Genomic DNA, 18,942 nt, shown 5'->3' with positions numbered 1-18,942 from the left:
GCAAATTGAAGTCTCCAGCCACCTATGCAGACTGGGTCTTGAGGTACAGATAGGCACTCTCCAGAAGAGTACCAGATGTCTGGTGATGATATTTGTACATCTGGTTCTCCTGTGTGTGTGTGTCTCTCTCTCTCCCCCCCCCCCCCCCCTCTCTCTCTCTCTCTCTCTCTCTCTCTCTCTCTCTCTCTCTCTTTCTCGCTCTCTCTCTTTCTCTCTCTCTCTCTCTCTCTCTCTCTCTCTCTCTCTCTCTCTCTCTCTTTCTCAATAATTCATCAGCCATAGAGACAAAGCCTACATCTCATCATCTTCAAAAAGCCTTTACTCCTCTTGCTCTGACATCTTCAGTAATGGCCAACTAGGTTTATACAGTATTTACACTGCAAAGATACCAAAAGAGCCAGACCATGAAAGGACAAATCCAGTTGAAAAAGGACAAATCCATCCCAAAGGCCATCCATTAGGTTCATTGTGCTCCAGTTAACAGCCAATGTCATATCAGTTGACCAGATGGGGGCGCACGGGATCTAAATAAAGTGCATTGTGCGCACAGACAGACGCGGGAAGGAGAGGACTTCATGAGGGTTTTCATCCCAACTCGCTACAGTCGATTCTGAACTTTCGGACCTGAGGGTGCTGGAGGACGCTGTCGCAGCTTTTCTTCTCTCCTCAATTTCAACACGCGTGGATCGAAGTCAACTTAATATGAAAACATGTCTGTAAATGAAATGTACGTTTTCCGACCATTCAAGTTGATTGCTTTACTTTGTGTATTTCTGGCATTGTGTCTGGACATTGTAGCGTTATTGAGTCCAGCCTGGGTAACGGCAGAGCGGTTTTCTTTGTCGCTATGGGAATCATGCACTGAAACAGAGTCTGGTTGGAGATGCCTTTCCACCCTCACATCTGGTAAGAAGCATGATTTTTTTTCTCAAATTCTTCTGTATGTTGATGTAAATGATGACTTTCAAGTGGTTTTCTATCCAGATGAAAAGGGATCCCCAAAATGAGTTATAATCCTTGTCTCCCAAAATAATGTAGAAGTATGTTGGCAGCGAATGAAAAGGGACTATTACTATAGGAACCCAAAAATTGTGATATTGGTATTTGTTATGCTTTAAATCCCTGCTCTTAAGGCCCATTATCTATAACAAACTCTATAAAACATGGCTAAATACCTAAAGCCTGATATAGCCTACACGCCATGGCATAGAAATTGGGGGTCTTCTGATGCGGTTGTTTCTCTTTCTCAACCTTGTTGAAGTTCTATAGCATACACATACATATTATAGACTTATCCAGATGGATACAGAAACAATGCGTAAAGCAATCGGATTATAGTGAGAGAAATACCTGGAATTTACGGTGAATATCTACTGTATGTACATCATGGATGAAGAGATCAAACAATGGACCATTGTTAATGTACTGTAATTTGCTTGTTCAACATCGCTGTTGGTCCGGCTCCACAGATACACTTGCGTTCCAGGGGCAATATTTTGTAGCCTGGTTTCCTTCTCTGTTCAGCTACTCTTTGCCACTTGCCACTATTACATTCCACTCCTTGCCACTCCTGTCATGAGTGGAATATGTTTTCTAAGAAGACTGGTCCCCAGACTAAATATTTTGCTTTCTGCCCTGTCATTCAGAGCGCACCACTTCTGTGAGTGATTCTCGTGATACAAGTAGCTGTTTAGGCTTATCTGAGGCAGTTCTCTTTGAGTGTCGCCAGAGTTTGTTGATCTGTTGTAATGTGAAGTTTTCTTTCTCAGCAGAGCGTTGAATTGCTGAGCAATTAGTACCCATTATGTACCATCTGGGTGCTCCACTGACCTCTGTAGAGCTTTCCCACTGGGCACAGACGTCAGTTCAACGTCTAGGTTTGATTTAGCCTACATTTTGTTTTCCACGTTGATTCAATGTCATCACATAGATTTTTTGGGTTGAAATGACGTGGAAACCACGTTGATTCAGGCAGTTTTTGCCCAGTGGGTTGTGAATGCATAGCAGTGTTCCACCTATTCTTGCATTCCTCTGGTGGAGAGGGCACTCTTGCTTTGTTATCTCTTTTTGTGAGTCTCTCTCCCTCTCGCTCTCTTTAAATGGGGATGGAGGGGCCGTGGTTATGGCCTGAAAGCGTCATCATAGATACATTTCACGGTTTAAGGAGGGATGTTCTCACGCATTCCGACATAGGCCTAAGCCACATATTTAGGGGCAACAACTCTAGTTGTTCCGTGATTGGCTCAGTTTGCTGTCACTCATGGGGACACACAATCTACAAGGAGAGCTAGAAAGTTCAAGCCCCCTTGGGTGCTGCCATAGATTTACATTAGAAGTGCCCATCCAAGAAGGCTCAAGGTCATTGGCCACAAATAAAATGATGTCAAATCATGTTATATCTACCGTAGATTTGATTGGACTTATCATGTCAACATCATACTTTCAAAATCTTAGCTAGCAAGCTAGCAGTCATCATCATGAATCAAGTCGACAATCTACTGGCAAATCCTTTTCAATCCTTGTCATATGAAGAGAAATTATAAATAAAACGTATCGGTGCTCATCGGCCATTGGTGATAAACATTACACAACAAGTTGGAAATCGCAAATTCAACATTGAGTGGTTTGGAAGGAATCAGTGGCTAACTGCAAGCGTTGCAAAGTAATCACTATTTTGCTTCCCCTGCTATTCGGTGGAGAGGGTGTGTGGGTTTAAGTTTCTTTTTTCCAAGCTTAAATGGATAAACATTCACACGCAATACCATGGGCCACAAAAGGTTTAATACATTGGCCATGCTCTCAATCCAGCATGACTTCTGCCACGTTCAAAACAACTGGAAACTCTGAACTGGGAAATATCAGAATTCAGTGTGTTCAAGACAACTGGGAACTTGGAAAAAAACAGGCTCAGACTAGGAAAACACGTTTTGAACAGTCATCCAACTCAGAATTCCAAGTCGGGAACTCAAGCCTCTTTCTAGAGCTCCGACCTGAAGATCACTGACGTCATGATTCGACCTTGTTTTTTCCAGAGTTCCCAGTTGTCTTGAAAGCACCATAAATCCAGAGAATGCCAGACTTTGATGACAAAGTTTCATGACAAAATCTTCCCACAAGAAGGACCGCTGCGCCACCTTCCTGTTCAAGTAAGCACAGCACAATGGCATTCACACCAGGGTAAGCCTATATGAAATACAGCCTTTATTTTAAGTGTTTCTAAAATCCCCTATGGGAAAAATGAATGGTGGAAAAACAATTGGAACCATTTCCCTGTTTGACATCTAGGTTGTATGGGTATTATGACACCTCCACTGTGGGGCTCTATTGTTGGTCTCGTTGAACATTACATGCTGCTTCCTTTGAGTTTCTTCCTTCTCCTCTACTGGTTCTCAGTATCTCAGTAGCTGTTTTGGCTGAGCCTCCCAGCAGAGTAGAATGTGCTGTTAGGGAAAGCCTCAGTGAGGATGCTACTGCCACTGCAGCCAGCTTTATTACTGCCTCAAGGCTCCAGCACAGAGCAGAGCAAAGAGGCTGGTAGGACACCAGATGGGTGCTGTGATCAGGAGAGGCAGGTTAACCCTGGCTGTCTCCTCTGATAGGACCCTCTCGCTCAGTTCTGTGCCCTCCCCTGTTGTGCCCAGCCAGCCACACCCTCTCCCAGCTTGATGGTCTGTCTCTGTCAGACAAACAGAAAAAACACTGTAGGGGGAGGTTATCTTCTGCACTGTTCAACCATTCCAGTAAATGTGGAGGAGGAGTTAAGATGGAGTGTCGCCTTGTTAATATTCCGGATGGAAACAACTTCAGAGAGCAAGATAATGGAATCTCCGACAAAGTTGACACCTACAAAATTGGTATGTGGTGTCTTTCGACTTTGTGGAAAGAACTTCATCTCGAAGACAGACATTACATTTGACATTTTCGTCATTTAGCAGACGCTCTTATCCAGAGCGACTTACAAATTGGTGCATTCACCTTATGATAGTCAGTGGGACAACCACTTTACCCTTTTTTTTTTTTTTTTTTTTTTGGGGGGGGGGGGGGGGGGGTAGAATGATTACTTTATCCTATCCCAGGTATTCCTTAAAGAGGTGGGGTTTCAAGTGTCTCCGGAAGGTGGTGAGTGACTCCAATGTCCTGGCGTTGTGAGGGAGCTTGTTCCACCATTGGGGTGCCAGAGCAGCGAATAGCTTTGACTGGGCTGAGCGGGAACTGTGCTTCCGCAGAGGTAGGGGGGCCAGCAGGCCAGAGGTGGATGAACGCAATGCCCTCGTTTGGGTGTAGGGACTGATCAGAGCCTGAAGGTAAGGAGGTGCCGTTCCCCTCACAGCTCCGTAGGCAAGCACCATGGTCTTGTAGCAGATGCGAGCTTCAACTGGAAGCCAGTGGAGTGTGCGGAGGAGCGGGTGACGTGAGAGAACTTGGGAAGGTTGAACACCAGACGGGCTGTGGCGTTCTGGATGAGTTGTAGGGGTTTAATGGCACAGGCAGGGAGTCCAGCCAACAGCGAGTTGCAGTAATCCAGACGGGAGATGACAAGTGCCTGGATTAGGACCTGTGCCGCTTCCTGTGTAAGGCAGGGTCGTACTCTGCAAATGTTGTAGAGCATGAACCTACAGGATCGGGTCACCGCCTTGATGTTAGCGGAGAATGACAGGGTGTTGTCCAGGGTCACGCCAAGGCTCTTTTCACTCTGGGAGGAGCACACAACAGAGTTGTCAACCGTGATGGCGAGATCATGGAACGGGCAGTCCTTCCCCGGGAGGAAGAGCAGCTCCGTCTTGCCAAGGTTCAGCTTGAGGTGGTGATCCGTCATCCACACTGATATGTCTGCCAGACATGCAGAGATGTGATTCGCCACCAGGTTATCAGAAGGGGGAAAGGAGAAGATTAATTGTGTGTCGTCTGCGTAGCAATGATAGGAGAGGCCATGTGAGGATATGACAGAGCCAAGTGACTTGGTGTATAGCGAGAATAGGAGAGGGCCTAGAACTGAGCCCTGGGGGACACCAGTGGTGAGAGCACGTGGTGCGGAGACAGATTCTCGCCACGCCACCTGGTAGGAGCGACCTGTCAGGTAGGACGCAATCCAAGAGTGAGCCGCGCCGGAGATGCCCAACTCGGAGAGGGTGGAGAGGAGGATTTGATGGTTCACAGTATCAAAGGCAGCAGATAGGTCTAGAAGGACGAGAGCAGAGGAGAGAGAGTTAGCTTTAGCAGTGCGGAGAGCCTCCGTGACACAGAGAAGAGCAGTCTCAGTTGAATGACCTGTCTTGAAACCTGACTGGTTTGGATCAAGAAGGTCATTCTGAGAGAGATAGCAAGAGAGTTGGCTAAAGACGGCACGCTCAAGAGTTTTGGAGAGAAAAGAAAGAAGGGATACTGGTCTGTAGTTGTTGACATCGGAGGGATCGAGTGTAGGTTTTTTGAGAAGGGGTGCAACTCTTGCTCTCTTGAAGACGGACTACCTATAGTCATCCACTATATGTTTCACCAGAGACTGTAAACAGCGAGGCGCACGTACAAAGCGGAAGTGGCGTCACAGGCTCTCTTCCTTTTCCCCTGAAAACCGTATGTTTCCGTTTTGTAACGACCCTGCGGAGGGTGCTGTCAGACAAAAACCTGTCACATTATAAGCTTCTGTGATAGATCTCCTTCCCTCTGTTGTTCCCTGGGCAGTGAGAGAGAACATCTGCCTGCCTGGCGGAGCTCATTAGGACCAGGGCTTCTGGGTGCAGGGGCATGGTGGGTTTAACACTACAGGAGACAAAGGAGAAGGTGACCTGGGGGGCGAGAAAAACATGACAGAGCTCATTATCTGCCTCCAGTGGAGCTTCTCTCTGTTCTCTGAGGCGAGCCAGCCAACCGAGACGCAACAGACCTGAGGGAGAACTGAACAGTCAGCTGGATTTTGGAGCGCTGCACCTTGGCTCTATCTGCACAGCCAGAACCTGGACAGAGGAGAGGCAGAGGCAGATGAGATGGATGAGATGGAAGAAAGTGTTCTGCACGTGGTCAAGTGAGCATGTTTGAAGTAGCTCTGTGGATCAAGCTCCCTTCACTGTCTAAATTAAAACACTAGAGAGAACTGTGTATGTTGGGGAATTTTGAACTCTTTCTTGACCACAAATACACACACACGTGTTTTGTGTTGTAACAAGTAGACTTGTTTCCTGTTTGTCTCTCATCACTGGTCTGAGTTTATGGGGGATCCATTCAATTCCACCATACAGCCATACACTACATGACCAAAAGTATGTGGACACCTGCTTGTCAAACATCTCATTGCAGAATCATGGGCATTAATATGGAGTTGGTCCCCCCTTTGCTGCTATAACAGCCTCCAGCCTTCTGGGAAGGCTTTCCACTAGATGTTAGAACATTGCTGCTGGGACTTGCTTCCATTCAGCCACAAGAGCATTAGTGAGGTCGGGCACTGATGTTGGGTGATTAGGCCTGGTTCACGGATGGCGTTCCAATTCATCCCAAAGGTGTTCGATGGGGTTGAGGTCAGGGCTCTGTGCAGGCCAGTCAAGTATGGACCTCGCTTTGTGCATGGTGGCATTGTCATTCTGGAACAGGAAAGGGCCTTCCCCAAACTGTTGCCACAAAGTTGGTAGCACAGAATCGTCTAGGATGACATTGTATGCTGTAGCGTTAAGATTTCCCTTCACTGGTACTAAGGGGCCTAGCCCGAACCATGAAAAACAACCCCAGACCATTATTCCTCCTCCATCAAACTTTACAGTTGGCACTATGCATTCGGGCAGGTAGCGTTCTCCTGGCAGCCGCCAAACCCAGATTCGTCCGTCGGACTGCCAGATGGTGAAGCATGATTCATCACTCCAGAGAAGGAGTTTCCACTGCTCCAGAGTCCAAAGATGGCGAGTTTTACACCACTCCAGCCGACGCTTGGCATTGCGCATGGTGATCTTAGGCTTGTGTGCGGCTGTTCGGCCATGGAAACCCATTTTACGAAGGTCCCGACTAACAATTATTGTGCTGACGTTGCTTCCAGAGGCAGTTTGGAACTCGGTAGTGAGCACTGCAACCGAGGACAGACGATTTTTACGTGCTTCAGCACTCGGTGGTCCCGTTCTGTGAGCTTGTGTGGCCTACCACTTCGTGGCTGAGCCGTTGTTGCTCTTAGACGTTTCCACTTCACAATAACAGCACTTACAGTTGACCGGGGCAGCTCTATCAGGGCAGAAATTTTATGAACTGACTTATTGGAAAGGTGGCATCCTATGACGGTGCCATGTTGAAAGTCACTGAGCTCTTCAGTAAGGCCATTCTACTGCCAATCTATGGAGATTGCATGGCTGTGTGCTCGATGTTATACACCTGTCAGCAATGGGTGTGGCTGAAATAGCAGAATCCACTAATCTGAAGGGGTGTCCACATACTTTTATATATATGGTGTATTTCAGTGAGTGATTAGAGTAGGAGTACCCTGTGAATCAATATTGGTGATGGTCGTTTGTAACATGTGTCTCCTCCTGCAGACTGGCAGATAGCCACCCTCGTGCTGCTGCTGGCCGGTGCTGCAGTGACTCTGGTGGCCTTCCTGGTGGCCCTCATCTCCCTGTGCCGGGGGACACACAGAAGGCACTACCGCACAGTAGCCGTGTTCATGTTCACTGCAGGTGAGTCCACCATACCTAAACCATCACAAACCCAACAAACCAATCCCTATTCGATCTGGCGCCGACGAAGATGGCGGCCTCGCGACTATCTCTTAGGAAACTTTGCAGTATTTTGTTTTTTTATGTATTATTTTTTACATTATTAGCTCAGAAAGTGTCTTGTATCATTACATACAGCTGGGGAAAACTATTGGATATCAGAGCGGCGGTAACTCACCAGCATTATGACCAGGAATACGACTTTCACGAAGCAGATCCTTTGTTTGCTCTCCCAAGGACAACTGAACTGATTCCAGCGGCTGACCCAAAACATCGCCGGCGGAGGAGAGGCACTCGGAGCGGCCTGCTGGTTCGACTTAGGAGGCACACACACCAACCACCGCTTCCAAGTATACTACTCGCTAATGTTCAGTCTTTGGTTAACAACGTCAACGAACTCCGAGCAAGGATTTCTTTCCAGAGAGACATCAAGGCCTGTAACAGACTTTGTTTCACAGAAACATGGCTGTCTTGGGATATTCTGTCGAAATCGGTCCAGCCAGAGGGGTTCTCAGTTCATCGCGCAGACAGGAATAAAAATCTCTCCGGGAAGCAGAAGGGCGGAGGTGTGTGTTTCATGACATACAGGAACTCGAGTCCTTTTGTTCACCTGACCTAGAATATCTCACAATCAAATGCCGACCGTATTATCTCCCAAGATACTTTTCTTCGGTTATAGTCACGGCCGTGTATATCCCCCCTCAAGCCGATACCACGACGGCCCTCAAAGAACTTCACTGGACCTTATGCAAACTGGAAACCACATAACCTGAGGCTGCATTTATTGTAGCCAGGGATTTTAACAAAGCAAATTTGAGGACTAGGCTGCCGAAGTTCTATCAACATATCGACTGTTGTACTCGCGCTGCCAAAATCCTTGACCGTTGCTATTCGAACTTCCGGGATGGTTATAAGGCCCTCCCCCGCCCTCCTTTCGGCAAATCTGACCACGACTCCATTTTGCTCCTCCCTTCCTATAGGCAGAAACTCAAAAAAGAAATACCCGTGCTAAGGACTATTCAACGCTGGTCTGACCAATCGGAATCCACGCTTCAAGATTGTTTTGATCACGCGGACTGGGCTAAGTTCCGGGTAGCTTCCGGAAATAATTTAGATGAATACACTGAAACTGTGACTACGTTTATCAGGAAGTGTATAGGTGATGTTGTGCCCACTGTGACTATTAAAACCTACCCTAACCAGAAACCATGGATGGATGGCAGCATTCGCACAAATCTGAAAGCGTGAACCACCGCATTCAACCATGGTAAGGTGACTGGGAATATGGCAGAATACAAACAGTGTAGCTACTCACTCCGCAAGGCAATTAATAGGGCAAAACATCAGTATAGAGACAAAGTGGAGTCGCAATTCAACGGCTCAGACACGAGACGTATGTGGCAGGGTCTACAGACAATCATGGACTACAAAAGGAAAACCAGCCACGTCGACGACACCGACGTCTCGCTTCCAAACAAGCTAAACACCATCTTCGCCCGCTTTGAGGATAACACAGTGCCACTGACGAGGCCCACTACCAAGGACTGTGGCCTCTCCTTTTCCGTGGCCGACGTGATTAAGACATTTAAGCATGTTAACCCCCGCAAGGCTGCCGGCCCAGACGGCATCCCTAGCCGCGTCCTCAGAGCATGCGCAGACCAACTGGCTGGTGTGTTTATGGACATATTCAATCTCTCCCTTTCCCAGTCGGCTGTTTCCACATGCTTCAAGGTGTGTTTCATTGTTCCTGTACCCAAGAAAGCAAAGATAACTGAACTAAATGACTATCGCCCTGTAGCACTCACCTCTGTCATCATGAAGTGCTTTGAGAGACTAGTCAAGGATCATATCACCTCTACCTTACCTGTCACCCTAGACCCACTTCAATTTGCTTACCACCCCAATAGATCCACAGACGATGCAATCGCCATCACACTGCACACTGCCCTATCCCATCTGGACAAGAGGAATACCTATGTAAGAATGCTGTTCATTGACTATAGCTTAGCATTCAACACCATAGTACCCTCCAAGCTCATCATTAAGCTCGAGGTCCTGGGTCTGAACCCCGCCTTGTGCATCTGGGTCCTGGACTTCCTGACGGGCCGCCACCAGGTGGTGAAGGTAGGAAACAACATCTCCACTTCGCTGATCCTCAACACTGGGGCCCCACAAGGGTGCGTGCTCAGCCCCCTCCTGTACTCCCTGTTCACCCATGACTGCATGGCCAAGCACGCCTCCAACTCAATCATCAAGTTTGCAGACGACACAACAGATGACGAGACCGCCTACAGGGAGGGGGTGAGGGCTCTGGGAGTGTGGTGCCAGGAAAATAACCTCTCACTCAACGTCAACAAAACAAAGGAGATGATCGTGGACTTCAGGAAACAGCAGAGTGTGCACCCCCCTATCCACATAGACGGGACCTCAGTGGAGAAGGTGGAAAGCTTCAAGTTCCTTGGCGTACACATCACCGACAAACTGAAATGGACCACCCACGCAGACAGTGTGGTGAAGAAGGCACAACAGAGCCTCTTCAACCTCAGGAGGCTGAAGAAATGCGGCTTGGCACCTAAAACCCTCACAAACCTTTACAGATGCACAATTGAGAGCATCCTGTCGGGCTGTATCACCGCCTGGTACGGCAACTGCACCGCCCGCAACCGCAGGGCTCTCCAGAGGGTGGTGCAGTCTGCCGAACGCATTACCGGGGGCAAACTACCCGCCCTCCAAGACACATACAGCACCCGATGTCACAGGAAGGCCAAAAAGATCATTAAGGACATCAACCACCCGAGCCACTGCCTGTTCACCCCGCTATCATCCAGAAGGCGAGGTCAGTACAGGTGCATCAAAGCAGGGACCGAAAGAATGAAAAACAGCTTCTATCTCAAGGCCATCAGACTGTTAAATAGCCATCACTAGCACATTAGAGGCTGCTGCTGCCTATTGAAATCACTGGCCACTTTAAGAAATGGAACACTAGTCACTTTAATAATGTTTACATATCTTGCACTACTCATCTCATATGTATATACTACATTATATTCTATAATATTCTACTGTATCCTAGTCCATGCCGCTCTGTCATTGCTTATCCATATATGTATATTTTCTTAAATTCCATTCCTTACTAATTTTGTGTGTGTATTGGGTATATGTTGTGAAATTGTTAGATATTACTTGTTAGATATTACTGCACTGTCGGAGCTAGAAGCGCAAGCATTTCGCTACACCCGCTATAACATCTGCTAAACACGTGTATGTGACAAATACGATTCGATTTGATTTGATTTGACTACATGAACACCATACAGGGACATACTGTGCCAAACACATACAAATCAAATCACATTTTAATCATCACATGCTTTGTAAAGAACAGGTGTAGACTAACAGTGAAATGCTTACTTACAAGCCCTTCCCAACAATGCAGAAAGAAAATAGAGAAATAATAGAAAGGTAATAACACGTAATGCACAATGAGTAACAATAACTTGGCTATATACACGGGGTACCAGTACTGAGTCCATGTAATTGAGGTAGATATGTACATATAACTAGGAACAAAGTGAAAAGGCAACAAGATAGATAATAAACAGTAGCAGCAGCGTATGTGATGAGTCAGAAAATTAGTGCAAAAAGGGTCAATGCAGATAGTCCGGGTAGCTATTTGGTTAACTATTTAACTGACTATTAAGCAGTCTTATGGCTTGGGGTAGAAGCTGTTCAGGGTCCTGTTGGTTCCAGACTTTGTGCATCAGTACCACTTGCCCGTGCGGTAGCAGAGAGAACAGAGAGAACAGTCTATGACTGGTATAGAAGTCCTGGATGGCAGAGAGCTCGGCCCCAGTGATGTATTGGGCCGTATGCACTACCCTCTGTAGCGCCTTGTGGTCGGATGCCAAGCAGTTGCCATACCAAGCGGTGATACAGCCAGTCAAGATGCTCTCAATGGTTCTACTGTATAACTTTTTGAGGATCTGTGGGCCTATATTTTCAGCCTCTTCACGACTGTGTTGGTGTTTGTGGACCATGATAGATCCTTAGTGATGTAGACACCAAGGAACTTGAAGCTCTCAACCCGCTCCACTACATCCCTGTCGATGTGAATAGGGGCATGCTCGGCCCTCCGTTTCCTGTAGTCTACGATCAGCTCCTTTGTCTTGCTGACGTTGCGGGAGAGGTTGTTGGCCTGGCACCACACTGGCAGGTCTCTGACCTCCTCCCTATGGGCTGTCTCATTGTCGTTGGTGATCAGGCCTACCACTAATGATGTTGTTGGAGTCATGTGTGGCCTCGCAGTCATGAATGAACAGAGAGTACAAGAGGGGACTAAGCACGCACCCCTGAGGGGCCCCTGTGTTGAGGGTCAGCGTGGCATATATGTTGTTGCCTACCCTCACCACCTGGGGGCGGCTCGTCAGGAAGTCCAGAATCCAGTTGCAGAGGGAGGTGTTCAGTCCCAGGGTCCTTAGCTTAGTGATGAGCTTGGAGGGGACTATGGTGTTGAATGCTGAGCTATAGTCAATGAACAGCATTTTCACATAGGCACAACATGGAGATACAGTATAATGCTTTCCCTCATACGACATTGGTCTCCATACAGACAGAATTCACAATTTCAGAACATAGTCAAGTTGTTTGCACAAAGCTAAATAGACTGAGACTGTGAGGGTGGAGAAGGAGAGGTTGGGGGGATGAGAGGGGAGTTGGAGTTGAGCTAACTCTTTCTGTGGTGAGGGATCTGCTGTGAAACCCAGAAAGCAGGCTGATGTGTGCCAAGAAAAAGCAGCCGCAGAATTTGCACAGTTACCAGTGAAGAGAGGAATGTATTCCTTCATGGATAATATCCAGGAATAAAAAACTCATTCTCCCACAGCTCTCTCTGCTCGGTCTGCTCCCCCTCTCTCTGCTTGCACTCTCTGCTTCCTCTCTTCCCTCTCTCTGCTCTCTCTTTCTCTCTCTCCCCCTCTCAATGGTCTCTCTTTCATTTTCTGCTCTCTCTCTCTCTTTCCCCCTTTCTCTCTGCTCTCTCCTTCACTAGGCTTTTCCTTCTCAGGTTCAGGGAAAACACAATTAAGAGGCCATGCCGGAATGACAGTGCTGAGGAGCATTTAACTCTTAAAACTAACTAATTGTTCAAAACAAACTCATTTCACAATACTTTCTATCTGTCTTCTCTGAACTGTACTGTAGCAAATCAACAGCTGCATATTACTACCAATACATCGCCATATAAAACATCCACAGAGGGGACAAGCACAGTAAGCCAAATAAGGAAGCAATATTAAAACCAACATCGCTTTTTTCTGTTTGTTCTTGTAATGAAAAAGAGTGTGTGTGTGCATTTCTGTGTGTGTGTGTGTGTGTGTGTGTGTGTGTGTGTGTGTGTGTGTGTGTGTGCATGTTTGTGTGTGTGATGTCAGGAATAGAGCAGTGTGCAGTGCAATCAGTACATCTTGCGGTTTGAAAACAATGATGAAGCAGAGACAAAAGCCTTTGCCTGGTTTGTGCTATGTCCCACTTTCCCCAACATTCCCCAATATAAAACAAACTTATATAACAGACAGGCATCCTATTATTGAATTTATGTAGAATGAAAACAAATACCATTGCTCCCACTCCCGGCACTTTCTCGGGCCTAAACAAATATCTTTCCCAAGTTTTCTGCTTGGGAAGTTTTCTGCTTGGAGTCCATTGAGAGACAGGTGTCAGGATGTATACAAGCAACCATTGGTTCCATCAGCCAGTTACTTAGCCAGTTGCTCTTAGAAAAAGCCAAAAGGCCTCCAATACTGTAGGACCAGTATGTGGTGGGATAGATTGTGGTAGATGTAATGTCTGATGCTGTCGCTGTTTGTCATTTGCTAAGAAATGTGGGAGATGCAGTGTTTTCTTTCCCTCTCTGTAATTGCTTTCAGGCCTGTTAAGGATAAAGGTCTCCTTATGGCAGGAGAGCCCTCAGTCACAGGATGGAGGGGAGAGGGGAGCTGTGGTAAATGCCCCCAGTCAGAGAGAGAGGCTAAGATTCAGTGTTGTGCCTGTCTGCTGGCCAGAAGTACAGCCCCAGCCCAACCGCCTCAGTCTGGCCTCCGTCAACAGTCACGTTCCTGGGCTTATGTCTCATGCTCGCCCCCTCCTCTCCTCCAGGCCCCGCCGCCTTGTCCAGCAGGAAGTAAATAGATGGGGTCTCAGTAAAGTACACAATGTCCCCTCTCTGAGTCAGTCCACATATACACACACTCACACGTGCACATGCACACAGGGAAAAGGAACAGTAGTTAGAGAGAGCCCACACTGTGGTATTTCCTCTCCCCCTCTTTAAACATGACGCCTTACTGTTTGACCCTAAAAGTAGGAAGAAGACACATGCCTCACCGCACACACGTGAGTACACACGTGTGTGTGTACACACACACACACACACACACACAGACTGACCAACGCTCACTCTGATTCATTGCCCACACAGTGACTGCTTCCCTGCTCTTAAATATATTTATTAGGAATGTGTTGACTCAGAATGTGAGGAATGTGATGTGAGGAGTTTACACAATGTGACCAAAGTGAATCAAAGTGAATCATAAAGTGAATAGTTATGTCTGTAGTGGTATTATAACCAATTTCAATCGACTGACATTGGTGACTATCCCATAGGATGAACAGGACACTCGCTGAGCCTTATAACAGTCTAACAACTGTGTGGCAACTAGTGCGTCAAACCTTTCCTACTCCACATACAAAGTGCACAGAGAAATGTTAACACAGCATAGACATAATACAAGTTCTGTCACTATAGGGATATTATAGAGTGACCCAATGTGTTTTCTATTATAAGCTCTGCCACCATAGGTCCGACCACAGTCCAGCGGAACACAACTTCACAAGTTATAAAGGCACACTTGTGGAACTTTTTACTTTTCTTTGGAAGTTCAGGATTATAGGCTTTGGCCACTTGACAGTATATGCCCACAAAGAGTTAGAATTATAATAGGCTTTTACCTACAGACTTCAGTTCAGCGTGTAAAATGCTGGACCAGAATTGTTCACTACAATAATCCTATATTTAGGCTGTGGTCAATAAAGGCCAAGAATGTTCTGCCATAACCATACAACATATGGTAGAGCATTTCTCAGTGTCAACCCAAGGAGAATGCATTAGAACTTTATTAGAGAACTAGAGATTGGATACAGGATGCAGTAGTATGTTTTGTTTGTTTACTGAGTGGTGGAGCATGGGCGGCTGGGTTTGTTGTGCCTGTTAGTTGGCTGCTGGCTGCAGTAATGAGCAGCTGTTGGGTCTCTGAGGGAGGGGCACAGAGAGTGTGAGAGGAACCCAGGGGGATGAACAGGGTTTATAGAGTGTAGAGGACACTGAGGGGAGGGGGTGTGATAGGACCCCCTGGGTAGCGGCTGGTTGGGGTTCTATCACCCCCCTGCTAGCCTGGCTGTTGTTCCCTCTCTGACTCACACATGGCTCCAGTTTCCCATCAGCAGCCTTGGCATCACTAGCTCCCTACCTGCACACAGCTAGTCATTCATTCATACAACAAGGCAAGCAGAAGTGATGATGGCTAGCTGGTTCCCTTTTACCAGGACACATCTCAAATAGTTGGGCCCTATAAAATCTGTTTTATTTTTTGCATTATTCAGTTTTTTCACCCCAAATTCAGTTTTCTCCGTTTAGTTTTTCCCGGTTTTCGTTTTAAGTTTTCTCTTTCCAAATCACGTTTTTTAAATTGATAGAAAAACACCACAATTGAGAATTCTATGTCCACAACAATGCTTAAAACCACATCAGAAGACCACTTTTGAGGTCAGGGAAAAATCTAAGAAATTTAGATTTTTGGGTGTAGTTACCCTTTAATGCAAGTATACACCAACAAGAGACTGTTGTTTGGTTAGTGAGGTTTCTGTAGCGCTCATGTGATTGCAGAGTTTGCAAAACAAATGGCCACTGGATTTATGCAAATAATAAAATAAAATAAAATAAAATTTTATTGGCCACATGCGCCGAATACAACAGGTGCAGACATTACAGTGGAATGCTTACTTACAGCCCTTAACCAACCGTGCATTTATTTTAAATAAAAAATTTGAATAAAACAACAAAAAAGTATTGAGAAAAAAAGAGCAGAAGTAAAATAAAATAACAGTAGGGAGGCTATATATACAGGGGGGTACCGGTGCAGAGTCAATGTGCGGGGGGCACCGGCTAGTTGAGGTAGTTGAAGTAATATGTACATGTGGGTAGAGTTAAAGTGACAATGCATAAATAATTAACAGAATAGCAGCAGCATAAAAAGATGGGGTGGGGGGCAGTGCAAATAGTCCGGGTAGCCATGATTAGCTGTTCAGGAGTCTTATGGCTTGGGGGTAGAAGCTGTTGAGAAGTCTTTTGGACCTAGACTTGGCACTCCGGTACCGCTTGCCGTGCGGTAGCAGAGAGAACAGTCTATGACTAGGGTGGCTGGAGTCTTTGACAATTTTGAGGGCCTTCCTCTGACACCGCCTGGTATAGAGGTCCTGGATGGCAGGAAGCTTGGCCCCAGTGATGTACTGGGCCGTACGCACTACCCTCTGTAGTGCCTTGCGGTCGGAGGCCAAGCAGTTGCCATACCAGGCGGTGATGCAACCAGTCAGGATGCTCTCGATGGTGCAGCTGTAGAATTTTTTGAGGATCTGAGGACCCATGCCAAATAATAATGATATCATTCTGCCAGGTAGGCATAGGCTAATTGTAGTTGACATTTAATTGAGAAGGTTTTTGGGAATGCCTTTCCAGCTTCCAGAAGACAGTTGTCATTACATTAGCGTCATCGCTAACGGCTACACAAAGTGGTAGACAAACGCGCACACACAGACTGGGGCATTCCTGTGTCATTGCCTCTTCAGAAAGTTGAAGGAAAATACAAATCACTGATGCATTTTGTTAATGTCTTATGATAATCATGGGCATATTAATGAATGTTGTAATAAGTTCAATACATTTTTTAATTCCGTTTTAATGTCTGGATTCCGTGATTCTGTTGGCAACGTGGATTTTATAGGGCCCTAAAATAGTATACAGAGATAGGAGACGCACAAAGTCTAACTGTAAACATGTTCACATCTTTCTGTGGATTTCTTATCAAGATTTTTTCCCTTTCTTTCAGTGGTCCTTCAGGCCTGTGCACTGGTCCTCTACCCAATCAAGTTCATTGATGGAACAGTCCTGCAGACCTACCATGAGTTCAACTGGGGCTACGGACTGGGCTGGGGAGCCACCATCTTCATGCTAGGAGGAGGCATCCTCTTCTGCCTCCGGACGGACATGTATGAGGACGCTATGTACTGAGTCCTTTCTCTCTCCTTCTCCTACTCTATCTATCACACACACACACACACACACACACACACACACACACACACACACACACACACAAACAAACAAACATTCACACTCATACTCTTGTACGACAACACACACACAAACATACACACACATGCCCCCAAACTTCTTTCCTCTGCCCACATAGACAAGCTTAGATACCTACATATATCTCACAGACACCACTCCGTGCTGTTATTTATAGACAGGGTGTGAGGACCTATTCTAAGCCAGGGCTCCTGGCTCTGGCTGATCAACAGGAGAGATGAAGTCGGAGGAACAGCTGTGTGGAGAAAGTGTCTGTCTGTCCTTAGTGGGCTCCCAGAGACCTTTTCTACAGCACATCCCATGGATCTCCATTCGTAGAGGAACAAGGAAGATTCTCTGACGCCTCCCCTCTGGGCTGAGGTGTTTATATAAGGGATTGGTATATATTCCTTTTATTGGGTGTATTTTTTTTTGTTTAGAATTTCATGATGACAAATCATATTGTTAATGTATTGATATTATCATTTATCTTGCTATCCAATCTCCCATAGGAAGGTATATTTAATGTATTGCTGTTTGATAATTGCAGTTTCTGAACACTGATCAGAGGTGAATCCCTAGCTACGTGTCTTCATAGCTGAAACATATCTGGTTTTGCCAGCTCCTTACATTTGAAGTGTAAAATAAACAGTACTGATATATATGCAAAAATGAACATGTGTTTCTAATTTGTTTTGAATTATTACAGCAGTCTTCAGCTTTTGCATAGCTCTGGCTCTGGATTATGTCAACTGAGCTTTGCAAATTGATTTGGTGGTCTTTATCCAGTCTTTGGATCTGTTCACATTTTTTCACAATGAAGAATACAAATAATGTGAACAACATACATAACAGAGGGTCTTTGAATAGTTGCACGTTTAGTTTGTCATAACTCAAGTAGAGTCTGTCTAACATCCCTACCGTAAGACCTCGGGCCCAGAAATACCCAATCAAAGCTATGGCAGGAATGTACCACTGAGCAGGGGAGGAGGGGGGTAAATGATAGGTGCCTTGCTTTGGAGGAAATGGCATGGCAGAGAGCCACTTGCAACATTTCTTACAAGGCTATACCATTCTCCCACAGCCCAGGACACAAGGGTCTCGCAGGCCAGAAAGAAACAGCCGCAGCAATCCAATTATAGTTGCCATTACCAGTATGGCTGCTTGTGGCTCTACAGCTAAATGGGACGTGGGAATGAGACTCCTGGGTTGGAGCGTAATGGGGTTTGGAGCTATTGGCTGGCAGGATATTGATGGTCTCTTAGGGCTCTACGCAGACACTAACAGTGCTGCTTCCTGTCCACTAGATGAAAGTGGGGCCAAACACCAGAGGCAAAATAGTTCAGGACCTCCCATTTATTACATGCTTATGGTGCCATTAGAGTGATGGAGTATCATTATTGGCTATTTTTTTCATTTGGATAGTAGGGACTCTCATCGTAATGGGTATGTAAATATCAAACACGTCCAAAGGCTGTGCCATTCATTTCACTTGTGAAATATTCATTTGACAGGCTATGGGTAAGCATATGGGTATAACAATACATTCAAGTCAAAGTCATTCTCCTAGAGTCAGTCCACCCTTTTCCTCCCTGCATTATTTTGCACACCTGTAACTACCGTTCCATACATTCCTTTTCCCCCCTGGATATTCTACAGAAGCTCACTGTTACGTAATCAAGCCATCGTTTCAGGGGCTGTTTTAAATGACTTGTTTATTAGCTCCTCAAAACAAACCATCAGCGTTGTTGTTCCCCCTCTGTGACTCCAGACTGTTTTCCCCTGCAGGCTGTGTTTCTAAGACAGAGAGGGGAAGGGAATGCACTGCATGGGCTGCTGTTTTAGTTCAGCCCATCT

The 18,942-nt window shown here is 46.2% G+C and overlaps 1 protein-coding gene across 1 annotated transcript; it reads left to right on the top strand.

Annotated features, from left to right (window-relative positions):
* Positions 1 to 623: 623 nt before the first annotated feature.
* On the top strand, positions 624 to 17,752 carry LOC311142879 (transmembrane protein 47-like). The gene is made up of 3 exons (XM_084178585.1): positions 624 to 906; positions 7,506 to 7,646; positions 16,844 to 17,752. The coding sequence occupies exons 1-3, from the start codon at positions 711 to 713 to the stop codon at positions 17,023 to 17,025; spliced, it is 519 nt and encodes a 172-aa protein (XP_084034711.1). The 5' UTR covers positions 624 to 710; the 3' UTR covers positions 17,026 to 17,752.
* The last annotated feature ends 1,190 nt before the right edge of the window (positions 17,753 to 18,942 follow it).

Source organism: Coregonus lavaretus (genome assembly GCF_964263955.1).
Source record: "Coregonus lavaretus genome assembly, chromosome: 15".
NCBI classification, from domain to species: domain Eukaryota; kingdom Metazoa; phylum Chordata; class Actinopteri; order Salmoniformes; family Salmonidae; genus Coregonus; species Coregonus lavaretus.
Note: the sequence above shows the minus strand (reverse complement) of the source record. Positions and strands in the feature narration are given on the sequence as shown.

Excerpts from the sequence above, each read along its gene's own strand:
- LOC311142879 (XM_084178585.1), top strand. The coding sequence starts at position 711 with ATGTCTGTAAATGAAATGTACGTTTTCCGACCATTCAAGTTGATTGCT. Across the intron at positions 907-7,505 it reads CCTTTCCACCCTCACATCTG|ACTGGCAGATAGCCACCCTC; the intron begins GTAAGAAGCATG and ends CTCCTCCTGCAG. Across the intron at positions 7,647-16,843 it reads CGTGTTCATGTTCACTGCAG|TGGTCCTTCAGGCCTGTGCA; the intron begins GTGAGTCCACCA and ends CCTTTCTTTCAG.